The sequence below is a fragment of the Nyctereutes procyonoides genome, unplaced genomic scaffold (assembly GCF_905146905.1).
Source record: "Nyctereutes procyonoides isolate TBG_1078 unplaced genomic scaffold, NYPRO_anot_genome, whole genome shotgun sequence".
Lineage (NCBI taxonomy): Eukaryota > Metazoa > Chordata > Mammalia > Carnivora > Canidae > Nyctereutes > Nyctereutes procyonoides.
The window spans coordinates 14313372-14341265 of NW_026575141.1; the positions used below are offsets into that span (position 1 = coordinate 14313372).

The 27894-nt window shown below is 36.5% G+C and overlaps 1 protein-coding gene across 3 annotated transcripts in view; it reads left to right on the top strand.

Annotated features, from left to right (window-relative positions):
* Nucleotides 1-27894, top strand: part of CDK14 (cyclin dependent kinase 14) — a 564290-nt gene that overhangs the window by 245217 nt on the left and 291179 nt on the right. For all 3 annotated transcript variants that reach the window (XM_055307507.1, XM_055307508.1, XM_055307506.1), the window contains one exon: nt 3968-4062. In XM_055307507.1, the coding sequence (XP_055163482.1) occupies nt 3968-4062 (95 nt within the window). The remainder of the gene's footprint in view (nt 1-3967; nt 4063-27894) is intronic.

A 27894-nucleotide genomic window follows, 5' to 3' on the forward strand; every position in this document is an offset into this window, starting at 1 on the left:
TGGAGCCTGCTTCTCCCTCTGCCTGTGTCTCTGCCTCTCTCTCTCTCTGTCTCTCATGAATAAATAAATAAAAAATCTTTAGGAAAAAAAAACATGGGTGCATCTCTCTTTTTTTTTTTTTGATAGGCTTTATTTTTTAATGCAGTTTTAGGTACACAGCAAAATTGAGTGGCAGGTTTTCACCTACCTACCACTACCTCCTACCACCTACCTCCTCCCCACCCTACTCCTCTAAGTCTCCCCTACTATCAACATCTTTCAGCAGAGTGGTACATTCCTTACAATTGATGAACCTATACTGACACATCATTGTCACTCAAAGTCCAAGGTTTACATTAGGATTCATGCTTGGTGTTATAAATCTTTTTTAAAGATGTGGTTTTGCAGTACTACTGGGTAGTAGAATTTGTCCAGGGCCACCAGTGCCAGTAACTAGGTTCTTGATAGATGCTTGATCTATCAAGAATTTGTCCAGGGCCACCAGTGCCAGTAACTAGGTTCTTGATAGATACTTGATGAATAAATGAATGATTATAAGTTCTTGACAGAACACATGCAAAACATCTTTTTTTTTCCTTCAGATTGTATACCAAAAACCAAAATTGAAAAAATTTTTTTTTAAATTTTTTTTAAATTTTTTTATTTATTTATGATAGTCACAGAGAGAGAGAGAGAGAGAGAGAGAGAGGGAGGGAGGCAGGGACACAGGCAGAGGGAGAAGCAGGCTCCATGCAGGGAGCCTGACGTGGGATTCGATCCCGGGTCTCCAGGATCGCGCCCTGGGCCAAAGGCAGGCGCCAAACCGCTGCGCCACCCAGGGATCCCCCAAAATTGAAAATTAATTTAAATAGTGATAGAGGTAGCTCCCATTCTTTGAGTATTCTACTTGAATGGTCATTGGTGTAGGGGGAAACAGTTCTGTTTATTTCTGATCTTACTGAGGGACAAGGAAGTTTACCTTAAATTAATACCTGTGCTTGGGCAGCCCCGATGGCGCAGCGGTTTGGCGCTGCCTGCAGCCTGGGGTGTGATCCTGGAGACCCAGGATCGAGTCCCATGTTGGGCTCCCTGCATGGAGCCTGCTTCTCCCTCTGCCTGTGTCTCTGCCTCTCTCTCTGTGTGTCTATGAATAAATAAATAAAATCTTAAAAAAATACCTGTGCTTATGGTATATCAAATTTACATATACTTATTTAGTAAGGATCATTTGATAAGATTGGTTACTTCCATGGTACATTAGTTTTTACGTATATTTTCCTGTCTACTATGGTTCTTTTATTTTTGCAAAGATGGAAAGATGTAAAACTAAATCCACTTGTTATTTAATCAATTAGTAACATCTTGTATATATCTCACATCTTTTTACTCTGCAATTCCATTTTTCACAATTCACTATAGGAAGATAATTCTAAAAGAAATATTTGTATGTTTTAAACCCAGTAATGTCCTTTGTGGCATTATTTACAAAAACTGAAATCTAAAGTTATTTACTTGAAGTGAGCATTGTCACAGTGAGTGTGATGGGGGGGATGGAGCTGTCTCATTCCCTTTTTTAATTAAAAAAAAAAAAAAAAAAGCAAACGTGTTGGGGAAGGAATGGAATTTAAGGGGCAGAATCAACTGTTCTTGCCCAGATCTTGAAATTGACCATGTGGTCTTGTCCACATTTTTGAAAGGGTAGATATCAGAATGTGTGTTATCTATTAACATACTTAGATCAGGGGCTAGTGCTGGTCTCATAGTAAAAGGAAGATAAAGGAGGAAGAACTGCAGGTGATAGCAGGTCCTTTCTCATTCAAGGGATATTCAAAGAATGTGTGTGTGTGTGTGTGTGTGTGTGTGTGTGTGTGTGTGTGTGTATCTCCACCAGGGAACCTAAATGAACAACAATCAGTAAATTTATTGAGTTACTACTATGTATCAGGCCTTGATCTAAGGTAAGAGGTTTGGAGGACAATGAATGGTGGCTGCCTAATCTTGAATCTTTCCACTCACAATTCTCCAAAAGTCATAAATCTAACAAAGAGAGCAAATAAAAACACACAGGATCCACATCTTTGAAAGCATTAGGAGATGCCATAAGCCTGTGGTTCCAGAGTGGTGCAAGGGAAGCTTCAGACAAGTTTAAGAGACTGAAAAAGAATAGAGGGGTATGGAGAACTTAGAGGAGCAAGGACCAGAATCACTCCAGAAAGAGAAAACTGACTGTGAACATGTAGTTCACAGCACTGACTACAGAAAATATCGAAAGTGAATGGGATTGGAAAGTACTGCCTGTGGGAGAGATTCAGGTATATGGGGGAAAGAAGGGTACCCTTTGAAGATGGCAGTGAAAGTAAAAAGGAAAAAGAATAGTATGAAATTAAGGATTCTGTAAAATGAAAAAGAAACAAAACACACTAAACCCTCTCCCTTTGTCCCACCAGCACCATCTATAATAACTACATAGAGGAGAGAAGAACTGATGTAAGAGGACTCTCAAACTAAGAACACAGTTCCTTGAATGAATAGGAATAGAACAAACACATCTGTATAAAATTGCTGTAAAAACTCAGAAAACGCAAAACAAGGGCATTTCATCTGATAAAAATGCTTTTCAAAAAGTAACCATAAAATTAAGAAAATTGTACACACTACAGTAATCTAAAGTGAATTTTCTCATTCAGGCTCTTGGATATATGAAACCTAAAAATCCCACCCTGAATTGGGAATACAAAAATCCCACCCTGAATTGGGAATACAAAAGAGGAGGTGAAAGATTATGTAAAAGATTATTTCCTCAAAAGCTAAGAAGAAAAATGCACAGGGATCCCTGGGTGGTGCAGCGGTTTAGCGCCTGCCTTTGGCCCAGGGCGCGATCCTGGAGACCTGGGATCGAATCCCACGTCGGGCTCCCGGTGCATGGAGCCTGCTTCTCCCTCTGCCTGTGTCTCTGCCTCTCTCTCTCTCTCTCTCTCTCTCTCTCTCTCTCTCTGTGTGTGACTATCATAAATAAGTAAAAATTAAAAAAAAAAAAAAGAAAAATGCACAAAACCCAAAATGAAATGAAATGAGTTAACTCCTGGGAGATATAGAAGAAAGGACAAATCAAATCAGAAATGAAGACTAAGTTACAAGATGCCCGAGGGAAAATAGATTGAAATGCCAGGTGACCCAACATATTCATATTTACATTAGATTTAAATGGTCTAAATATCAGTAAAAAGTCAGAGATTGACAGAATGAATTTAAAAAGCCCACGACCCAACGATATGCTGTTTATAAGAAATTTGTATGTTCAAATGTAACAATGTAGTAGGTCAAAAGATGTAAAAAGATACACCATCAAAAGCAAGCTGGAGTGGTTATATTAAAATCTTCAGTGCGAAGATTACCAAAGACAAAGAGAAATGTTATATACTGATAAAGGAGCTAGTTCACAAAGAAAACATAGGAATCCTAAATGTATATGCAGTAAACCCCAGGGCTTCAAAACACACAAAACAAAAACTGGTAGAACTCAAATGAGAAGTTGACAAATCCCCATTTATATTTGGGGATGTCAACAACCCTTTCTCGGTCAGAACCATTATACAGAAAATCAGGAAGTGCATAGAAGAGCTCAATGACATCATCAATCTACAGAATCTAATTGACATTTATAGAACTCCTCAACTTCAACTTCAGCAGAATATATATTCCATACGTATAACATGTATACCAAGATAAACCACATCCTGGATAATAAAACAAACCTAAACAAATTTAAAACGATTAAAATCATAATGGAATCTCCCTACAACTTAATAACAAATAACAGGTGAAATAATTGGGGGAGCTTCATCTAAATTAAAACCCTGTTCTACTGCCCTTGATTTTGAATAGTTATTGGCTTGGAAAATGGGAAAATAGGTATCTCATCTGACAAAATGATAATGAAACATATGAGTTTATAGTTACCCATTGTCTCTTTGTCTTTGTTTTACAGCTTCTCTGTTAAAAGGACTAAAACACGCTAATATTGTGCTGCTTCATGACATTATCCACACCAAGGAGACACTGACACTTGTGTTTGAATATGTGGTGAGTAAAATAAGAATTCAGATTTTAGGGCATTCTGGGTGGCTCAGCGGTTTAGCGCCGCCTTCAGCCCAGGACGTGATCCTGGAGACGGGGGATCGAGTCCCATGTTGGGCTCCCTGCATGAAGTCTGCTTCTCCCTCTGCCTGTGTCTCTGCCTCTCTCTCTCTTCTCTTTGTGTACTCTCATGAATAAATAAATAAAATCTTAAAAAAAAAAGAATTCTGATTTTATAAATATAAATAAAATTCTTGTAGTATTATGACAGAGTTTCTTATTTAGGTTACTATACCAAAGTATTTTATCTAGTAGGTTTGTGTAATTTTGAAAAATCCAGAAATGTTAAGCTGAATTTTCATCAGATGTATTATCTATTTATAAGATAAATAAATGTTAAGCTGAATTTTCATCAGATGTATTATCTATTTATAACCTATTTGTTATATGTTTGAATATGCTGCAGTTTTCAGGTTTATCAAATAGAATTAAACAGCCAGTGATCGCTCTATCAAAGGAAGTTCACAGACAATGATTTTTTTTTTCCCTTTGAACTTGTAACTTGGTTTCTCAGAAGCGTTCTTACTAAGATTTTTTTTTCTTTTCTTTTCTTTCTTTTTTTTTTTTTTTTTTGAGTGGAGGAAAGCCTGATACTTACAATTTAGACTTCATAGTTTTTCCCCTCAGTTGGTATTTCAGCTATTAATTAAAACTTCCAATTTGCATAGCACACAATGTAATGATCTTATTGTGTTGAGAGTATTACTGCTAGAAGACTTGGACTTGAACTCATAATTAATCTTTCTCCGTTTCTCCTAGAAAAACATATGGTATTTATGTAGCACCACTTCAGCATTTAACTGTGGAATCATGAAATGTAACCATGATAATTAACATCCCAATTTTCACAGATGGATCTGAGAACATGTAATTTATAAGATACAAATGACATTGGTGGAGAGTTTTATTGAGAAGAGTAGCTGTTGGTATTGTAATTGTATTAGGATCCCATTTTGTAATTACTACACTACTTTTTTAAAAATTTGAAAAAGTTTTCATGTGTTTTTAAAAATATATAATAGAATGCATATTTGCAACATTTTTATCTTGGTAATGTCTTGCCTGTGTCTGTTTTTCATTTGAAAATTGTTGTCTTATGAAGAAGCCATTTATCTTCTCTATTTACATATAAATGATAGATACATTTGAATAATATGGTAATGTGGCTACAAGGACAGCTAGAACTGAGCAGTTGAATATATTACATGCTACCAAGAATGGATGCAGATTCACACATCAATGCAAATATAATTTCTTTTGTTTAATCGGTGATTTTGGAGTCAATAATGTATTCAGTTGATTTAGAATTGGGATTTTTGTGTCATATTTTCCAGTAGATCTAGATGTGATACTGCAATTAAATCTCAATTTTTCTGAGTATACTTGACTAACTTTTATGTTTTGTGGAAGAAGGATTTCTAAAACGTACTTATTTCCTCCCTCAAAATTAGATAGTTAACTAAAAGGAAGAAGAAGAGCTTGGTGTCTAAATCAGTAACATTAATAGAGAAACTAAGAGAAATCATATGAAAATATGTCCTCCAAGTCTTAAAAGGAAATAATATATTTGTGAGGCTAAAATCATTTGATGATTTTATATTCTGTGGAAGTTGCCACATGAAGGAAATTCATTGTCCCAAAATATTTGCTAACTGATTAAGATTGACTTTTAAACATGTCCTGGAGTATTTGCTAACTGATTAATAAGACTCTGAAACAATCACTTTTCTTTGTATGAGTGAGATTTTCCCTGGTCCCAATTCCTTTGGAAGCCATCCTAGGTCAATCAGCCACATAATAGTGTGGACATCTGCAGTACTTTTCAGGCAACATTTCCTCCCCAATTTCTCTGGGGAGTTAAGACATAGCTTAATCTGTTCTCTCAGAGAATGAGGCAAGCTTGGGTCGTTCATGGTGTAGGATTGCCCTGCCTCGCCTCTTCTTGAGTCTCCATTCCACCTTTATTTCCTCACTTCCCCATTTGTTCTTGCCTTCCTCTTTTCCATTTTTCTTTGTCTTTTTCTATTCTTTTCATCTCCTGTCCTTTTGCGGTCTCTGGTGGAATACTTTTTGTTGCTACAACTAAATTTTGCCTGGGTTTTGTTTACATAAAATGTTTGAATGGATGTCTGAAATCAGAGTTGTGGTGGGAGTGGGGAAGAGCTCCAGGCTGTAGAAATATCTTGCAAGAGTTTTTCCTTAGAGTTGGGGAGGTGTGGACTCCTTGGTAGCGTTAGTGTGACTATGTGGTAATTGCCCACTATAAAAATAACTCCCAGAATATTTCCTAAAGTTTTTATTTTGTTTTATACTGCTTTTCATTGCTTGTTGGTTATAAATCTACTGATACCTTGAGGAAGATTAAGACTCATAAGTATTTTAATGGATTAGCCAGATTGCTTTCCTCAAGGTATCTAGCACAAATAAATTCTGTTCTCTTCTTGTATGTTTCTTAGTGATGGAAAGGCAATAATAATTTCAAAACATGAAACGCCTTGGGAGTTAGAGCAGATCTAGGTGGGGGATATAGGGTAGGAAACAGGAGGCCACTGTAGGCTTGGACTGATGAGTGATGAATCAGAAGAGGAGGTGAAAGATTATGTAAGACTAGTATGACCACAATGCTAAAAATCTTCAAATAAAATTTATTGGGTTTTATGCTGAGCACTGTGCTGGAGGCTTTATAGTTACTATCATTTCAGATGTTTTCAACAGCCTCACGGAACTATGAATATCACCACTTTACAGGGAAACGAAAACTAAGGATTAGGGAGATTAGATGCTATTCCAGGATCTTGTAGCAAGTACAATGATCTCAAGACCCATCTTACTCTGATTCCCAATTATAATGTTGTATCACCTGCTTATTTTTACAACTTTAGTTAGATTGGGCTTCTGGTCAGAAGAGGAAAAGGAAATTTTCTTCTTTCTTTTTACCACCCTCCCTTATTCTGCTCTTAAGATCCTGAGTGTAATTAAATCCTGAATACGGTTGAACTGCTTTGTTGTTTAAGTAAGTTTTGTGGACTGGTCAAAAGCCTTATAATTTAAGAATTTATTTTATTATGAAATGTTTTAAGTTTCCATAAAGCAAATGTGTAAGTTACAGTAGTGCCCCCTTTATATCACTGGGATCTACTTATACACCCCCCCACACACACACAGAATCTTATTTAGCAAGCCCTAAATCAATATCAAACATTTTATTTTATTTAAAGATTTTATTTATTTATTTGAGAGAGCAAGCAAGTGAGAGAGAGAGAACATGAGCAAGAGGAAGGGGCAGAGGGAGAGGGAGAAGCAGACTCCCTACTGGGCAGGGAGCCCGATGCTCAATCCCAGGAGCCTGAGATCATGACCTGAGCTGAAGGCAGATGCTTAGCCATCTGAGCTATGCAGGCTCCCCAATATCAAACATTTTAATGTATAGTTTTCTAAACTTAGTGATGATATTGCCATATTTCAAAGTTGTTAATATCAAAGTTATTTTCTAAAAGAAATTGATTTTATAGTTCCATGTAATTAATAGTATCCTTTTTTTAAGGAGGTGGAATTAGTAAGTTAAAAAGTGTGAGAGAGTGGTGCCTGGATGGCTCAGTTGGTTCAGCAGCTGCCTTCCCCTTAGGTCTTGATCCCAGAGTCCTAGAATTGAGACCCAAGTTGGGTTCCCTAATCTGCTTCTCCCTCTCCCTCTGCTCATGTCCTCTCACATACGCACTCTGTCTCTCAAATAAATAATAAAATCTTTAAAAATATATAAAATAAAATTAAAAGTGTAAGAAAAATCCATACACCATGCGCATTGAAACCCTAGATATGAAAGAAAGGTAAAATAATTTTAAGATTCACTAGGTATTGGATTTTTTCTTTGGATTTTAGTTAGATGTTCAAGGTTTTTTTTTTTTTATTTTGCTTTGTACCATCTTTTTTTTAATTTTTATTTATTTATGATAGTCACAGAGAGAGAAAGAGAGAGAGGCAGAGACATAGGCAGAGGGAGAAGCAGGCTCCATGCACCGGGAGCCTGATGTGGGATTCGATCCCGGGTCTCCAGGATCGTGCCCTGGGCCAAAGGCAGGCACCAAACCGCTGCGCCACCCAGGGATCCCTCAAGGGTTTTTTTAGGTTCTTATGTATTTTGAGTTTCATGAAGTGAAACATTATTTATTTATTTATTTATTTATTTATTTATTTATTTAAGTTTTAATTTAAATTTTGATAGTTAACATATAGTAACATTCTTGTTTATAATAGTGTACATACTGCATAAATATATTTCTGCTCTTTGCTTTTAAAGAGAACTTGAAGCCCATCTACTTTGTGTTATTCCTATGAACGGCATTCTGGGTTACACAAAAGCCTTGGGAGAATAATGAAATAGGTGATGAACATTTAATGATGTGGAAGAGCTCTGGAAGAGATGACTTTGGAAAGAGTACTATTAATCACATGAAAAACCATTCAGTGGCTAATAGGATATTGCTAGTATAGGCTGCCTCTTAAGTACTGTGGAAAGCTTCTAAAATGTCTGAAATTTAGATTCTTATGTGCTTTCAAAGTGCGTAGATCTAATCTACAAGCTGCAAGGTTGGGAACACATGGAAAAAGTGCTGCTCAGTGTGCTTGTGTCTCAGTGGAACAGCTCATGGACCCAAGTGACACGTCTGTTTTGAGTTCTATCTTCCTGCCATTGTTGTCAAATGTGAAGGAGCATTTTTAACCACAGAATGACTTGGTTAACTTGAAAAATATATCTGGTTTCACATAGTTTAAGACATTGTTATAGTTACCCTTTCGTTCGAGTGTTGGAAGAGAAATACAGTAGAAAATAGTCAAATAGTCACCAGGTTTTTTCTACTTACATAGAAAAGTTAAGCAATTTACTTATTTTCTTTTTTCTTTCTTTTTTTTTTGCCCAAGACAAATATGTGCCACATTAACCTATTTAACTTGATGCTGAAAATTTTAAAACAAATTCCATTAGTGGAAATAAGAATATTAATATAGTATATATAACTATATAAATATATATTACCATCAAATATATATTAACTATTCTGGTTTTTTATTACGTGAGATCAAAGTGTATGTAGCAGAACTCTTTATTGCACATTTAATAATTACATGTAAGGAGAAAAGCAACGAGCTTATAGCTAGTCATATTACTGGGGCAGTCATTTTATTTCTTCTGCTGTGGGGCAAACTAGTAAATGTTTAAACTAATGTGTAACATTATGTAAAAAAGTGTCTATGTTACACATGAAAAAGCTGTGTCTCCAAAAATTATGTAAAGTGATTTATGAATAATCATAATTCACATTTTTATAGTACTTTTATGCTAAAAAGCGATCTCTCATACATGTTATTCCATCAGATTCCATCTTTAGCCCTTTGAGCTACATAAGGCATATATTATTATTACCCAGTTTTTTTATTAATGAGGAAAAAATAATGCTTAGAGAATTTAAAGTGGAATCAGGTAGGTTGAGAGGGTAAAGATAAGACTTCTGTGCTGAGTTCCTTGTCCCATCTCACCCTTTGGATGGCTGATGTTAGGATAAAGAACCATCTTCATAGTTTTGTATGATAGTCTGAGGTGTGTGTAATGTTCAAAAATGGGACTGGCAGCTGAAAGTCATGTTCTTTCTTTTCTCCCTGCCACATAATTTACCTCATTATTTGGTTTCTCTTCCTCATACATTTTGATTTCTAAATCTATGAGGAATGCTTTAATTTGCATGATTTTAAACCACATCTGTTCTCAAAAACTGTAGCTCTCCATCAGTATTCTGGTTTCCAGATTAAAGTCTCCTGGGGCAGTTGAACATTTTCCCACTTCCTGTGAGATAAAATATGTGTGCACATATGCATGCACATACAGCTTTAAATGGGGATGATCAGGGGAAGGCCTTGCTGAGAAGAGGAGAGGTATTTAGGTAAAAAATCTGAAGGAGGGGATCCCTGGGTGGCTCAGCGGATCAATGCCTGCCTTTGGCCCAGGGCGTGATCCTGGAGTCCCGGGATTGAGTCCTGTGTCGCGCTCCCAGCATGGAGCCTGCTTCTCCCTCTGCCTGTGTGTCTGCCTCTCTCTCTCTCTCTCTCTCTCTCTCTCTCTCATAAATAAATAAAATCTTTAAAAAAAAATCTGAAGGAGGTGAAGGAGGAATACACATATATTTGAAGCAAGTAGTTGATGTCAGGATACATTTTTAAGGTTGAGCTGATAGCATTTGATGTGGGATTCGAGAGATGCAGGAGCTAGGGATCTAGACCTTATCAGCTCTGATGGTGGAGCTGCTGTGGGGAAAGTTGGGACAGCGTGCAGGAGGAGCAGAGTGGGGAAGATGCCCCTCATATTTCAACAGGTGAGAGCTGACATGCACGTTGTATGTGCAGGTGAACATATCACAAGGCAGTTGGATTAATGAGTTAGAATTTAGGAAAGGGATCCAGGGTAGAAATTTGGAAACTGTCTGGGTTATAGATGTTATCTAACAAGGGGATTGTATAGGATCAGCAAGTATGGTAATTGTCACGTTGGTGGCCCCAAATGAACCATGCTTTTGTATACTCGCACCCTTGTGCAGGCCTTATCCCTTCATCTATGTTGGGTTTGTGGTTGCTCTAACCAACAGGGAAACATGCCAGCAGTGACACTAATGCCATTTGTGGTCTTGACAGCTTCTCTTTTGTATTCTTGGGCACCTTGACCAGAATTCTGGTTAGAATTCTGGTTGTCTTATGAAAGAGGCCATGTGGAAAGGGAGAGGCCGTAGAGGACATGGGAGAGAACTGAGAACCTGCAACACAGTGTGAAATTAGGCCCAAGATATAGGACTCCAGGCAAGCCATTTGCCCAGCCAGCCTGGCTATGTGCCAGACGTGTGACTGAAGAACCATCTTGTGGGAGAGGGAGGGCGATCCATTCCAGGCTCACAAGTAACACTTTAAGCCAAAGTAAGTTGTCCCTGATATGCCTTTTCTGAATCTGTAACCCAAGAATTGTGAGAGATAGTAACACATATGTTGTTTTAAGCCACTCAGTTTAGGGTTAGTTTGTCGTACACAGTCAATAACTAAAACACCCTGTGAGTGAATGAACATAGAAAATGGAAAAGAATTTTACGGACTGACTACTGAGGTATTCCACCATTAGGGGTCACAGTGATGAGGAACTATCAACAAAGGATCCTGCAAAGAAAACACTAGTAACAAAGGAGACTATTCGTTAATTCAGATAAAGCTGTTTCATCTGAGACTGAGCGTGAGAGCAGAGCAGGGGCTGCCTCTCCAGTGCCTAGCAGAGTGTCTGGCACATAGTAGGTCCTTAGCAAATATTTTTTATGTGACTGAGTGAGTGAGTGATGTTTGAAGGAGGAAGAACAAGAGATTATAATAGTTTACCACTTAAGGCAAACAACAGTGAAAGCAGAACTACTAAGTCACACTTTAAAATTATTTCTTTATTTTTATTTATCTGTTCATCTACATTCCATCTTTAGTTCCCATCTACTGTCTTTATTTTTTTTCTCTCAAAGCAAATGTTCTTTCAAGCAGAAGATTTAGAGCAAATCTGACTCCACATCAATTAGAGCAGGCTTCAGACAATGGGATAGTCAGAAACCGCCTTGTTGTGGAGGAATTAAAGGGCCTGGCTGCTCTGAATAAATGTACCAGTCAGAGTTCTCTCTTGCAAGCAACAGAAATTCTCTTTGGCTGAATTAAACAGAAAAGTTTATTGAGAGTATATCATGTGCCTGACAGATCTGCTGGGAAGAATTTAAAAACCGGCAGGAATAGTGTAAAGCTGAATAACCAGACCGGAGCCAAAATCATGCCACACAACTGTCCATGGAGCACCCTGCTGCCACCAGGAGTGTCGGCTCCAGACCCTGTCTCTTATTTCATTGTCCTGACTGCCCTGGGTGACTGGAGGTTATTACCTCTGTTGATGTCCAAATAGCATCAACAATCTCTCTGCCTCTTTGGGTCATTAGCTCCTACTGCTAAGTTAGGGTTGGTTGTGTTTGGTTAGGGGACACTCTAGGTCACATGCCCATGTTTTAACCTGCACACGTCCCTGAGAGAGCAGCCTTTTGGTTTTTGCAACAGCAGCTGGGCCTTGCCTTCTACCCAAACTCCATAAACCAGGGGATTTTCACAACACAGGGAATACATTCAGATACAGAACACACTTTACTCAATTCCCTGCTCTTCCCAACCCCCTCCCCACCCCAAAATACCTTGTGAACATCCACTAGAATATGTTCATTATGTAGTCCAGATAAATGACATCTAGACCATGAAAAGGATTGCCATTGGCATATTCATAGAACTATCATTTATAATCTTTGAAAAATCAAGAATGAAGGTGAGCAGAAGTAATGTTGGTTTTTAAAAGGTGTTGGGGAACAAACCTGAATCTGTAGATGCATAAGCACATGATAGAATGTTAGTGAAATTCGAAACTAGGTTTTGGGACATTAAAGTCTAATAATATTCATTCCCTTTTAGTAAGTAACAGAGTTATTTCTTGATTTCAGCAATGCTTATGACAGGGACTCTCATACATTCTTGGAAAAAAACTAAAATCCAGTTGTCATAAGATTATTTTTCTTTCAGTTTATTGCTGGATAACAACTTTACCCTAAGCCTATTGATTAATGAATTGACATCAGGGTAGAGAAAAGTTTATCAGGGTATGCTGGAAGGCATAGTCTTTGACCTTGTCCTGTTTGATATTTTTATTAATGACTTAGATGAAGACATGGTGCTGATGTGCTTGACCTATTTGTGTGTATTGTAGCTGGGAGCTATAATTAACACTTGGGGTGATGGAATCAGGGGTCAGAAAGAATTTGATGAAATAATGGGTGGAAGCTACAGGATGAATTGCTGTAAAACAATGTGGTTAAGAAAAAAAAAAAAGCAAGCCCAAGCTAATATGGAAAAACAAGGTACACTGGGTGTTATGCTATATGTTGGCAAATTGAACTCCAATAAAAAAAAAATTTAAAAAAAGAAAAAGAAAAACAGTGTGGAGGAAAGTTAACTTCAAAATGAAGTTAATTTCATATGAAAAAAAGACTAGTAATTTCTTTAGTCCAATGAACTGGAGCAAACAGGAGTATGCACCTAGGCTGGCAAGAGGTCTGTGAATCAGGTATATATAACAGGGAACCCAGGACGATGCCAGGAAGGTCTATTAAGGAGGATTAGACTAGAGAGTAGAGAAAAGGTAATGTGTACAGGTACATTTCAGACAGGACAAGAAAGCCCAGTGTGTGAGTTCTGGGGAGTCTAGTTTTGGCTTAAACCTGGGAAAGATATTCAAATGTTTTGTGTTATTTATAAATCAAATGCAGTGTCTTGAAGTGTCAATGAGTGTCTCATCACTAAAGTATTCAAGTAGAGGCTAGGTTGGTCCAATGCTGTAGGAAGGGTTCATAACCTGTAGTCTATGCAAGGGATTGAAATATGTAATTTAGTATGTTATTTCATGTTGTTCCAACCAAAACCATGAAGGAGGTAGAAGGTTCTTCCATTTTGCAGATGAGGAAATTCATACTAAGATGTCAGATACTCTGTGTATGCCCTTTCCAGTGGCTGCATAATATCATCTCCTGTGTCAAGTGTGAATAAAAGTAACTCTAACTTTACATTGCAAAGCATTGACCAAGGTTTTGTAACTGTTATGTGAACTCATTTCATTTAGCATAATTTTTAGAAGCAGAAACACAGCTTGTTATGGCCATTCATTTAATAACACATTCATTTTTCCTTTATTCATTCATTCATTCATTCATTCATTCATTTGTTTTTCTCCTCCAACATACAGGAACATTCTTCCAGGGATTATCCCTTGAGCTCTAGAGATAGAAGTATATATCCTTTGTTTTTAAAGAGGTTGAAGTCCTATGGAGGACTGTGATCTTAGGAGAGAATCCATGTGCCACTTGGGTTATAAGCTGCTGTCACAGATCCTCCTGCACCAGGGAACAGGAACACATTTGTGCTTTAGTGAAAACAGTGAGAAAACCAGATTTGACTCATGGAAGAATTTCTTTATGGAAGAATCTTAAGGATGTTTTAGTTTCATATATGGAGAACTAGTTATGCAGTGTCATAGTGTGATCCTATATTCTGATGGGGGCTGGGTTGTCATTCAGATCCGAGTGCCAAACATGAACAGATGTTAGCATTGTGGATGACTGAAAGTGCAGGATGTGTAACATAGAAGAATTGTGAAGCATAAGGAGAAACTAAAAAAAGGAAAATGAAACAAGCTTGCTTTCAGTCAGTGCTCTATTATAAGCTTCACATTTTGTCTAATTGGTAGGACAAAGTCAATTAACTTCTGTCTTTTACCCTAATGGCTTTTTCTCATCTAACAAGGAACTCTGGTCTCTTGTAGTCATTTTCCACTATATTTGTTCACTTACTATGTTGGGTGCTCAGATTTTAATTTATTTTTTTTTCTGTTACATCATACCTATCTTCTCTTTGTTGTTGTTGTTCTTGTTTAGATTATTGATTTATTTATTTGAGACTGAGAGACAGAGCACAAGTAGGAAGGAGGGTCAGAAGGAGAAGCAGACTCCCCACTGAGCAGGGTGCCTGACGTGGGGCTCAATCCCAGGATCCCAGGGTCATGACGTGAGCCAAAGAAAGACACTTAACCAACTGAGCCACCCAGGTGCTCCTTCTCTGCATTCTAGTTTTATTTTTTATTTTTTTTAATTTTTATTTATTTATGATAGTCACAGAGAGAGAAAGAGACAGAGGCAGAGACACAGGCAGAGGGAGAAGCAGGCTCCATGCACCGGGAGCCCGATGTGGGATTCGATCCCAGGTCTCCAGGATCGCGCCCTGGGCCAAAGGCAGGCGCCAAACCGCTGCGCCACCCAGGGATCCTGCATTCTAGTTTTATTTCATATAGTTGCCATCCTTACTAGGAAGTCCTAATCATAATTCAGTATTTTAATTCACATGATTTAAGATGAAGTATATCTGGTCTCTAACTGTTGCTGTAGTAAACCCCTGATTATCCACAAAAACACACAGTTTTGAGTACATTCCTATAGATGAGACTGCTTTAATGAGAATACACTATGCCTCTATGGGCTTTTCAAATTTTTAAGTATTTTTCTTACTTTAATCTTCAATTTCATCATTTAAGCTATAGGCATGTAATGGGAAGCTGGAGTAAGATGTGATATTTGAAGAGAGTACACTGAAGAAAAGACTTTATTGGTAGAAGGAGATCATAGGGAAGGTAAGAACAGAAATAAAAAAGAGAATTCCCTTAGTAAAGAAAGGTTGTACTTTGCATATTAATTGTTTGGGATTTTTTTCTCACAGGAATTATTTCCATATTTCTTAAGTTAAGAAAACAGTAATCTTGGGAAAACTGAATATGTTTCAGGGGACAGGTGGAGGAAGGAGAGGGATGGATTAGATGTAATAAAACTGGCAATAATGATCAGCTTGGAGAAATTAGAGAAACATCCCAGTTTAGGAACTGAAGTTGTTCTCTGATGAAAGTACCGAGATCAAGAGAAAAGGATCAATATTTCCAATTACCTTCACATTATGTTCGATTAGGCCATGAAGTAATTGAAGGACAAATCATTAGCAAATTTATCACTAAGTGAGTAAGTATACATTATTATATATCATACAAAATGGGGTGTCAGCAACTTCTCATCAGTTTTTAGAATCAGTAACTTGATAAATACATTGCAATATGACCATTGAAGATTTTCTTTCACTTTATTGTTGTTATTGTTGCTGTTACTATTTCTTGCATTTCAAGAATAATTAACATCATATAATGTTTTAGTCTAATACGTATTTTGTGCTTTGATAAAGGAATGTTAAACCCACTCCAGGTTTAAATCATTCATTTTTGTTGATGTGGTTGTTGTTTTTATGTGAGTTATACATCATTTGCATATAGTTGAAAGAGTTTCATGGTTTACTATGAAAAATAGCGGTTTTTACTTTCCAGTCTTTTAGATGATTGTTTTGGATTTTCCTCTGACCATCTAATAAGACTTTCTTTTATTACCGCCTCTTCTTATTCATCTTTTGGCATCACCCATTGACTTCTACAGTGGAAAACCTGAAGTTAGTGTTTGTTTGTTAGTTTTTTTTTTTTTTTTCATTATTCCATTTTTAACAACTGAATGCATCCTATCCTGCTCTACTCTCTCTCATCCTTTCAATTTAGGGACATTATAACTTAGATTATATCAGAAGTTCAATATTTACATTATTATGTCAATATAAATCTTATTTGTACCTGAGGCATGTAGTATTCTGTGATTACTTTCCCCCTTCATTTCAACTTTTGGTTTCCCTGAAATTAATAATAATTTCCCATTTTCCATTTCCACTATTAATTTAAGGACTTCTCAAGCCTCTGCCTGGTGTTCCTCCCTCCACTGGCTTCCTGGGATGCCCTTCCACTCTCTCCTAGTAGGGTGGAGCTCTCTTTTCCTCCAGCTCGTGTTGTTTTATTTTGGGAGAACATAGTTTCTAATAGCTTCTTGGGAAAGAGTGTGTGGAAGATTTTTTTTGAGATATTGCATTTCTGAAAATATCTTTATTCTGCTGCACTTGTGTTTGATTGACATTTTGACTGGATACAGAATTCTTGGTTGGAAATAATTTTATTAGAGTTTCAGTAGGATTGCTCCATTGTTGCCTAGTTTCCATTGTTTTTGTTAAAATAGATTTCTTTATTTCTAGTCTTCTGAAGTTTCATGATGAAGCAAAAAGTAGAGGAGGATGCAGTTTTATTTTCATTTGCACCTTTCCAATTTGGACACTCCTGTCTTTATGTTCTTCTTCTTTTTTTAATATTTTCATTGAGATGCAATTCTCATAACAGAATTCACTTTTTTAAAGTGTGTATGTCAGTTGTTTTTAGTATATTCACACAATTTTGGAATCATTACTATTTGATTTTAGAAAATTGTATCCCCCTAACCAGAAGCCCCTCCCTATTAGCAGTCACTTGTAATTCTCTCCCTTTCCAACCCCAGGGAAATATTAATCTACTTTATGTCTCTGTGGATTTTCTTGGGCATTACATATAAATGGAATCATTACTATGTGACTTTTTGTAGTAGACTATTTTCACCCAGTGTTTTTTTTTTTTAAGATTTTATTTATTTATTCATGAGAGACATACAGAGAGAGAGAGCTAGAGGGAGAAGCAGCCTCCATGCAAGGAGCCCGATGCGGGACTCGATCCCAGGTCTCCAGGATCACACCCTGGGTTGCAGGCAGCGCCAAACCGCTGCGCCACCGGGGCTGCCCACCCAGTGTTATGTTTTTGAAGTTCATCCATATTTTAGTATGTATCAGTCTTTTTTTTTTTTTAATGTGGTATTCCATGGTATAGATATATCACATCAGTCATCTGATGACCTCTGTCTTTAAGTTTTTGAAAGACTGTCAAACTGTTTTTGACATCTAACCACCAGGGGAGGTTCCAGTTTTTCCACACCCTCAGCAATACTTGTCTGTCTTTTTTATTACAAGTGGATGTTTGATGGTTTCTTATTCTCATTCTTTGAATTTCTCTGCCAACTAATGATGTTGAGCATTTTTTAGTGCACACATGTTCTCCTGTTTCAAGAAACTATCTTAAATTATTTTGTTTTCATTTCCTCCATTTTCTTTTTTCTTTGGATCTTTTATTATTTAAATGTTGAACCTCCTGTATTGTTGCTCTTTTAATTTTCTTTGTCTTTTCTTTCCTATTTTCTAATTATTTTCCTGTTAGCCCACCCTTCAGGGGCATTTTCTCAATTTAGTGTTTCATCTCTGCTATTGAGGGCTTTACATTTTAATATTATTTCTGAGATACCTTTTGTGCTCAAAATATTCCATTTTATAATATCCTTATCTTGTTTCAAGGTTGCAGTATCTTTTCTTATCTTTTTTTTATTTTTTAAAGAATTTTATTTATTTATTCATGAGAGACACACAGAGGGAGAGAGAGAGAGGCAGAGACATAGGCAGAGAGAGAAGCAGACTCCATGCAGGGTGCCCGATGTGGGGTTCGATTCTGGGACTCCAGGATCATGCCCCGGACTGAAGGAGGTACTTAACCACTGAGCCACCTAGGTGTCCCTAATACTAGTCTTTTTGAAGTTTTCTTCACAGTATTTTCTCTGTTTCTACCAAGCAATTACTATTTTTATTTTAGTTTGTTCTAGTCTCTGGTGTAAATATTAGAGGCTTTGGTTTGATAGCTGGTGGTTCTTGGTTGTCTGGTCACACTGAAATATGGTAGAGTAACAATGTTTAAGATGAGAACTTCAAGTGGGTAGCTGGTTTACCATTCATTTCACTGTAGGAACTGACAAAGCCATTTTGCTGAGAAATCCTTGACCCTAGTATCCATCTTTTCCTGCAGTGCTAAAAGATTCCTAGTGAAGATTCTTCTGAACTCCTGCCTGGAGGAGAGAGGTCTAGCTGCCACTGTTCTGGAAGCAGAATGGGGTTTAGGACCTCATGTAATTATCCGGTTTCAGGATGGTATCCCTGTCCCTATCTAGTTGAGTTTTCAGACACTCTGTTTTAACCTCTTTAGGTTTGAGAGAGGCAGTTATATATGTAAGCAGAGTGGGAAAGAGATCTAAAGATTAAATAACTACTGAAAAGACTTTCAACCAACCAATCTTTCACATTTTAGACCTCTGCATATAGACCTATTCATTCCCATGTCCTGGTGCCACCAACCCCTGAGCTGTTTGGTTGTTCTGTTTACAAATAGGACTACATCTCGGCTCTCCCCTCTGCCAGGTTAATAAATAATCTATTTTTTCTGTTTTGCTATGCTAAATATGCTGCCATCTGTTTTGGAGCTTCTAAAATTTGGCGTGGGATTCAAGAGGGTGCAAAGTAGGTGTATATGTTTAGTTTTCCATCTTTACCTTGGAATCTCATCAATTCTTAATAAGTTTAAATATGAACAAATGCTTGAGCTTGTCATTATATAAACCACTGTGTAATTAGATCATTTTTTTCACATTGATGGTTGAAGGCATATAAATCTTTGCTATTTATCAATTGTCAGAGTTCATCAAATGTGATGAGGCTAGTGGGAGTGAAGATATTTATATTAACTCTTATTAGATTATTGTTCCATAAGTAAAATTTTAGGCACATGAACAGTGTCTAAAGTGTGAGTGTGCCTTTTGTAGGATGTCCTGTCTTGATGGAAAATATTTTTGCTTGTTAACTGGTTGGTTAATTGTTATTTTGTTCATTTTTTTGTTATAATTTGTTATGATTGTGGATGTCGATATACTGTATAAGTATAAACATATATTTGATACTATTTTAAAGGCATTAAGAACATTTTTACAAAGTAAGTATATGTATAGAAAAATAAACAATGGTGAAGGGTTCTGGTTTTTAAATTAATTATTAAGAACATATGAGGCTCAGGGGGTTGCTTAGTCCATTAAACGTCTGACTCTTCATTTTGGCTCAGCTCATGAACCCTGAGGGGTTCTCAGATCCAGTCCCATGTTGGGCTGTGTGCTGGTTGTGGAACCTACTTGAGATTCTCTCTCTCTCTCCCCCCCCTTCTGTCCCTCCCCCCTTAAAAAACGTATTAAGAAGGTATAGATTGCTTGTTTAGCTGGGTTCATTGTGGTTTTGGTTGCTTTGCATAGAGACCTCCTTTTTAGAAAATGAATGTTCTCAGTTAACATCCAACTTCAAGGGAGTAATTTCCTTTTTTTTCCTACTGGCAGGTACAAGTCTAGTTAGAAATCCCCAAAAGATGGTCATTCAGAAACTGAGAAATTAGTTTGTTATGCAGCTATTTGCTAAATAAGAATTTTCCATCTTCTGGATTTTACCTTTTCTCTTGATTAAATGCTCTTTGTTTTAAAGCTTTGGATCTCAGCTGTTAGCTTCACTTTAGCAATTAGGGATATTTTGAAGATTGAGTTGGTTCTCTCTATTCCTCCTTCTAATTCTCTACCCTTTTTACTTGAATAAAGAAATTAAAAGCATCAAAGAACAATAAAATGTTGAGTACTCTTTAGCTAGAATTTAGAAGGTATGTTAAGGAAAGATACTAATTCTAACAATAAAATAGAAGTCAATCATGCTGTGGAAAAGAGGCATGGTGAAAGATGGTTACTAACAGAATATTTATTAGAAGAAAAGAAAGGACTAAGGAATTTTTTTTATATAATCAGATTTCACCTGAGTAAAAATACCATGAAATGAGTTATATCTTGGAATGGGTGAAAAGAACAACATATTCATTCTTATTTGTCATCATGACATCTGGTAAGATGAATGGGCATCTAGTCTCTCTGAGGGCAGGGGCTGGTTGCTCTTTTGGTATATTTTGTAGTAAAATTACAGTGGGAATTCTATAAATCTTTGCCAAATTAATATTATTTCTATAGAGTAGATGCATCAGACATGATTTGTGTGTGTGTGTGTGTGTGTGTGTGTGTGTGTGTGTGTGTGTAACAAATGTAGAGTTTAAGATTTTCACTAAAACACACAGAATGTGACAGACTCAGAGACATGGGGTCTATATCCTCCTTTAAAGGAGGACTTGCTTCCTAGCTACAGGAAATAGTCACCTGAATGGTTCCCCCTCTCAGCAGCTCCAGGATCTAAAGAGGCCATGCCTTCTTCCAGGCATCCTGGATCTGGTCACAGAGGGTGCTCAATGCAGGGCAACTCTGGTGCCAGGTTGACCAAGGCTTTATTGACCTGCATCACACCTACATTTCCTTTGTCTAATCCTGTTTCCCTATCCTTCCTTTCACCTAATAAACACATTTTATTTCTTTTACATAGTAAGTATGTTGTACTCCCAAACTCCATTGGGAGAACCCAAGACAGAGTCATAAAGATTAATTTAAACATATAATTTAACCCTGTAATTTAACAGGGATTTATTCTCTTTTAGGGGATTACAGAAATATGGGGTTCAGACTTAAATATCCAAGTATATCAGATATCATACCAGAAAATCATAAGATGTTCAGAGTTCAGAGGGGGCAAAAAATACACAGTATGGCAGAAACTTCTAGAAAAAATAACTTTAGATGAGAGATAGTTGAATGAGTTCATGAAATTATAGCATGCCTTTGAAGTTACTAAATCCTTGACTGCAAGTTCTTTTATAAGTCAGTGCATTGATAAGCACTGTGTGTTGTATGGAAGTGTTGAATCACTGTATTGTATACATGGAACCTAACATAACACTGCACGTTAATCATACTGGAGTTAAAATTTTAAAAAGTCATTGCAAATGTATATTCATCTATGTATTTAATAGTCTTATTATGTTATCAGTGGGAAAATGTGAGTATTATTTGCCTAATGTAGAATACTCTATTCTTCTCTAATAATCAGATCCCAATTCCTATAGGAAGATCTTACCTCCTTTCCATTTTGAACTTAGGTCTGGTGATGTTGATGTCTTTGGCCAGTAAATTGTAAGAAAGAGTTATTTGTTATCAGAGCATATATAACCTGTCCTGTCCTGACTGATATACCCTAAGTTACTTAGTATCAACCCCAGAGAAAGTGGATACTACCATATGTTGTATTTCAGGACATATTTTATGAGTCATGCTCAGATGTGTGTTGTGTGTGTATGTGTATGTGTGTTTATGTGTATACTATGCTCATATACTATATATGCTATTTTTTAATCTTTTAAAAAACTCACAGAAGTTAGTGCTACCATTGTTTTGAAATCAATAAATGTGGCTATGTATCTGTTTGTATCCACATTTTGAAATTCACATGCCCTTCGTCTTGATATAAAAATCTCATGCTTTTCTTTGATATCATTTTAAACCTTAGATAAATGTAGAATTCTTAATAAGACAAATTTAAATGATTTTAAAAGGTTTTATTGAACACTTGGTTCTGTTTTTTTAACAGTTAAAAAAACCACATGTTTTATCAGTGAGGGCATTAAATCAGCTTGCTTACCACAAGCTTTTGTATCATAGAGTCAAGAATCAAGGACAAATATGGTTACCTTCCATGTCATGTATTGTTTCTGCTTTATTTTTCTTGATAAAAATGATTACAACCAGCTTCATATATTAAGTATGATAATTACATGCCAGGCCTATGAATTTATTTGGAAGTAAATATTTAGATATTTTGTCCAAGATTTTTCTAGTATGATTTTCTGAAATTTTTTTTTTGCAACTGTTTCAAATTCGGGCACCGTTATCTTGTTTTACATTTATGAGACTGTCTTTCAAATGGTATTTTCAAACACAACGTCAGGAAAGTACTACCTGAATTCATCCTAAACAGAGTTGGTAGATTTTATTCTTTTACTTGAAATTTTTTCCAGTAACCATTTTATGGCAAATTGCACTAAGTCAAGAGAATTAAAAGGTATTTTTAGCTCTGATTCATGGAATACATAACTAGATTTTGGCATAGAAGCTTAAAACATATCATGAAGAGCAATAATATCGGTCGTTGATTCTTAAAGTTCAAGATTCATATTCAAAACATCAACTATATCTGCCAAAGATGTCAAGCTCCTGGGAAAGTTATTATCTTTAACTTGCAAAGTTTGCAAGTGTCTAATGATTGAGAGGAAAAAAAAAAGTAAAAGTTCTTTTTAAAAATATCTTTAATTTCATACTATGCATAGTAAGGAATTAAGCACTTTTTTTTTTTGTCCATGAATTGAGCAAAGTCAGTAACAAAAAACATGAAAAAAAATTAACAGGGTTAAATTTTTATGACAGGTAAATCAGCAATTTGACTTTTGGCTGTAGATCCTGAAAAAGAGGTATTTTAGAATTTCTACTCTACTTTAACTTTTGGAAGTGGTCACAATATAAGAATTCATGAATTTGGGATTCCTATCCCCCCACCCCCACCCCTGTGATCTGAGGCCTTCTTATTCTTTGTTATTAAAAGAACTACTTGAAACAAAACTTTGACAGTTTTCTGGAGTTTTAACAACATGTTTTACTACTCTTCAGTTTCTTGCATTTCATAACACCATAATCTGCAGGTAAAAACTTGCATTGAAAAAAATAAAGTTGGTGTGGACCTTGTACTCACTGAGTTTGAGAAATCCAAATTACTTTGCCCCTTTATGTACTATACTGAAATAATTACAGTTGTGCTTAGTAACTACATAAGCTTACAGCTGTGCTTATGCCTCAGGTGTGTCACAAGAATAGTGATATAAATGGCCTTTTTCATCATATATAACAGACATTTCACTGTTTGTCAGGACTTTTTCTGAAAGCTTTGTCCTTTTATTCTCTGTGTATTTCCACCAACCAGGAAGATTTATTTTTTTTATTTTTTTTAAGATTTTATTTATTTATTAATGAGAGAGAGAGAGAGAGGCAGAGACATAGGCAGAGGGAGAAGCAGGCTCCACACAGGAACCTGATGTGGGACTCGATCCTGGGACTCCAGGATCATGCCCTGGGCCGAAGGCAGGCGCTAAACCGCTGAGCCACTCAGGTGTCCCTAACCAGGAGGATTTAAATGAGCTCTACCTTTGTAATATAAATTTATTTTTAAGACTGTTCCTCTAATTCAGAGGTTTTTTACGCGTCCCTTTTATATGTCCTTTTTCTATAGCCCACAGCCCTTGCCCCATAAATAATCAGATATTTATAACTATATTTAACAACTCCAAAGTATTTTGTATTATAAATTCTTAGTAATATTACTTCTTCTAATATATCCCTTTGTATTTCCTTGGGGGAGAAAACCTTCTAATATTTTTAATGCTGGATCAAGTGATATGAACAGGTTATAAATGTTTCATTATAGGTAAGAAGAGGAAGAGTATTACTCACATTTATGTGACTGTCATTCTTATTTCCCTCAGACTTATCACTGAGGTCCTACATAGTGAATAGTTTTTATTCATTTTTATGCATTTTACAATACTTCCATTCTAAGATTTTGAAAATGTATTTTGATTTTCATTCACTTTGCTTAAAAAAAAGTGAGAATTTAACAAATTATAATTGCTTACTATCTTCATTGAATTATGTGTTTCAGAGTTGCAGTTTTTAAAATCAGAAAACCATGTACCTGAAGCTCATTGTAGTGTAACTTATAACGTTTTCTGAACCACGCATCTGGTATAATCAGTCCGTAGGTGGGTGTTGCTCTTACCCCTGAGAACCAGTATTATAAAACAAAATCTCCTCTGTTGTGCTTCGCAGTTAGTGAAACTGATCCCAGACTGGCACCTTTGATTCTTTTACCTTCCCTTCCCTCACCTCTTTACTGTCCTTGTTATTTTCTCTCTTCCATTTTAGTTCTCTGTTTATAACTTTTCCCCCTCGTGTCACTTTTTTCCTATAATTTCAGGATCTCCCCTATTTCTAGCAGGGCAACTACAGAAGGTGTTTTCGGAGTTAAGATATTCCCAAAAACTCTTTCAGTCATTTTCTTTTCTCTTTTCTCCTCCTTGGACTCCAGAAAATTTTATGTGGCCCACTTTGTTAACCTTTCTTTCTTTCCCCAAATTTTTGAGGATGTTGGATGATCAGAGCATTCCATTCTTTGTACCCACTGGCTTTTTATTTTTCCTTTTAAAACGTCAAACTGGCTTCAAAATAATAGGAACATCTTTTTAAAGTGGCTATTTGACTCCATTAAAATTTATTATTGGTTTAGGCTTGTGAATGGTTTCCCAGAGGGCATATAAACCATACTGGGTAGCTCTTTCCTTCACTGTTTCAAGAGAAAACATTTTACACATTCTTCTGATGCAGGAGTAACATATGTTTTTGTAGAACCACAATGTTCTACTTTGGGAAGATCCCCTCAATTCTCTTGAGACTTTCCAAATTTATACTTTGAATTTATTTAATTTTAAAGAGGAAATAATGTATACTTCCTAGAAGTTTTATAAACTAAATAAGTTCTAGAGATGTAGATATGGATACAGATACATGTTCCATATATGGATAAGCCCATACAATATTGAAACTACTTCAGACATGAACCGTTAGAGCATGAACATCTACATTCTTTTGATCAGAGAAAAATGACTCACAACAGTCTTACTGCCTGGGTAGAGCTGTATAATCTGTCTACCCATACTGTCATTGCCAGAAGCCAAATAGTAAGTTTTTTGTTTTAATGGAAAAGATCTTTCAAGTTCCTGGTTTTACATGATGGGTGTGTGGTTGGAAATGCTTCCTGTTCCAGTCACCAGCCCCAGGCTGCCTGTGCATTTTGGATTCTGAAATGACAGCTGAAACCAATTAGGCAGAATTATAGGATAGCTAAGTCACATATAGGTTTATTATGACCAAAAAGGAGAAGGAGGACACATTAAATGATTTCAAAAATGGCTAATTTAATTAGGAATGAGCCACAGCACTGGGATAGCTGTGGGAGGATTTTTGTGTAGTACCAACCACAGGGATGTGGCTGTGTGTCAGCCATCCTGCCCTCCACAGGGAATATGTGTGGTTTACTGGGTAGAATTTCAAACATTTCCTAAGTGGCTAAAAACCAGGTAAAAATAAAATAACCCAGAAATAGACTTTGTAATATGGAAAATAATCCTGTGCAGGAACAGTTGAATGTTTGAGAGTATTCCACTTGGGAATTTATCTTTAGGTGATGATAGGATAGATTGAAAGACCACATTACTGCTATTGTCATACCATGTCCCATGATGCAGTTTGAGGCACAATAATCTAGTAGTAATTAGAATTTCCACTTCAGAGGAAAGAGATAGCACTTTTGTACTTGTTCATGAATGTCTTGTTTTTATCATGAACAATAAGGGATTCCAGTGTATTAGCATAAAGACCAAATAACATCTGACAGAATACTGACAGTTTTATTTTATAACCACTGTTTAAAAAATGGGCCCCTTTGGTGTGTAGTAGGTACAGACTTCCTCTGTAAAGCATCTTAAATGGCTGTGATTTTGTTTTAAAGGTAAAGTTGATTAATGCTTCTTTTTATTTTTCTTCTCACTAATGAATGATGCTCACATATTGTAACTAACAACATTAAAATTTCATTAATTATGATTTGGGAATGAAATAGATGAGGACTATAAAGCTTAATGGAAAAAATGCCATTTCAAAGTCAATTTAAACCTGTGGACTTTATATCAGAGCAGTTTGAAACTAACTGCTCGGTAATTTGATGTATTAATTCTTACAGCAATGTAGGCTGATTAAAACAGAGATTATAGCTAGAGGAGAATGGCATTGATTGCTGTAGAAGAAAGGAGGGCTCAACTTCTATAAGTTTTCTTCAATTGCCTCTAGCAGCAACTATTCTCCAGTGAATTACAGGACTTTAATGAGCTGTAGGTGAAATAGATTAAAAACTAAAATGATCGTGAGTTCCACCAAAGTTCACAGCTACCCTTCAAGTATGGTTTTAGTTAGAATGCCTGTGGTTTTTTCCAGACCTGGGACAATGGTAATGAAGGTGACATTAGCCAGTAATAGAGGAAGCCTCACAAGTAAACATCTGCCACAGTTGCTGCTTTGGTCACACTAACTGCCACCATTGTGGCCATTAATTTGAGGACCACCTGCACCATCACCAAAGAGGGGAAATAATTGCTCTTGTTCTTTGAAGCTTGCAATCGTTTTAACATGATCTCTTACTAGTATTATTTAAAGGTTCTTTATAATGAGTCACTTACTTGGGAGAGAAAGGAGTGTCTAGAATCAAACAGGGATAAGGACTAGGGAGCTTCATAAATAATCAACAGTCAGTCAGGGAAAGGCAGGGGGGCTCTATATTTTTAGGCTTCCGATTGGCACATGTTTATGAACTAGTTGTTAACATATCCCATCTTTTTAAAATCATGTTCCCACTTATTTTATTTTGTAAAATCAAGTTTTCATGAATTTCAAAATGAAACTATAACTGAGCCTTGGTGTTTAAACATAAAGTAAGCCTATCCCTTAAGAATAAGGAAATTCAGAATTAGTCTCATTATCTTATAGAATCTTTCCATATTCTTGCTCTTGTAATGCTCTTGTAATGATATAAAATTATACCAGGCTTGAATATATTGACTTCTCCTCTCATTGTCAAAATGAAACAGAAGCAAAGGCTGTGGAGGCTAAGCTGAACATAACTTCAGAATGAGGATTTCTGTTGGTTATCCCCATGGAAAGACTTCCTTATTTTTAGCCTACATGCTAAAAATAGTGCTGTGCTATTTTCAATGTCATATTTTGGCAGTGCTTCTGAAGAACACCAAAATTAACTGCCAAATATAGCGGGCACCAGGCTTAACAGTATAGGACAATGGAAACAAATGCCTATCTTTGGGAAGGGGCTTTATTTGGATCCCTGCTTGATGAGAACAGCAAAACCATAATTCCTCCGAAAAACTTGATGTTTCCTGAAGAGGAGGTTTGATCATTTGAAAGTCCAGCAATTAGAGAACCTCACTTCATGGATAATATGTTGATTAAAAAAAGAAGCAGAAGCACCTACCGAATGGTGAAGCCTCCTTAACAATGGGCATACACTTCTCTCTGGCCTGGAATATCGGCAAAATTTCATGTCCATGAAGTTCTCTGAGTTTGTGGTCTCCAGAAGGCCTTTTTACCAGTGGCCTTCAGTGGAGGGATACTGCTGCTTTCTCCTGACCCCAAGTCAGTTTCAAACAGTAAGGAGCTGGCAGTGGAAGCTGTAAAGAGCTGAGTGTTATAGTCTGCTTGTTTCTTGTCTTTTCCCCTGGCTGGCCTCTCTTTTCCTGTCTTCTTTAAA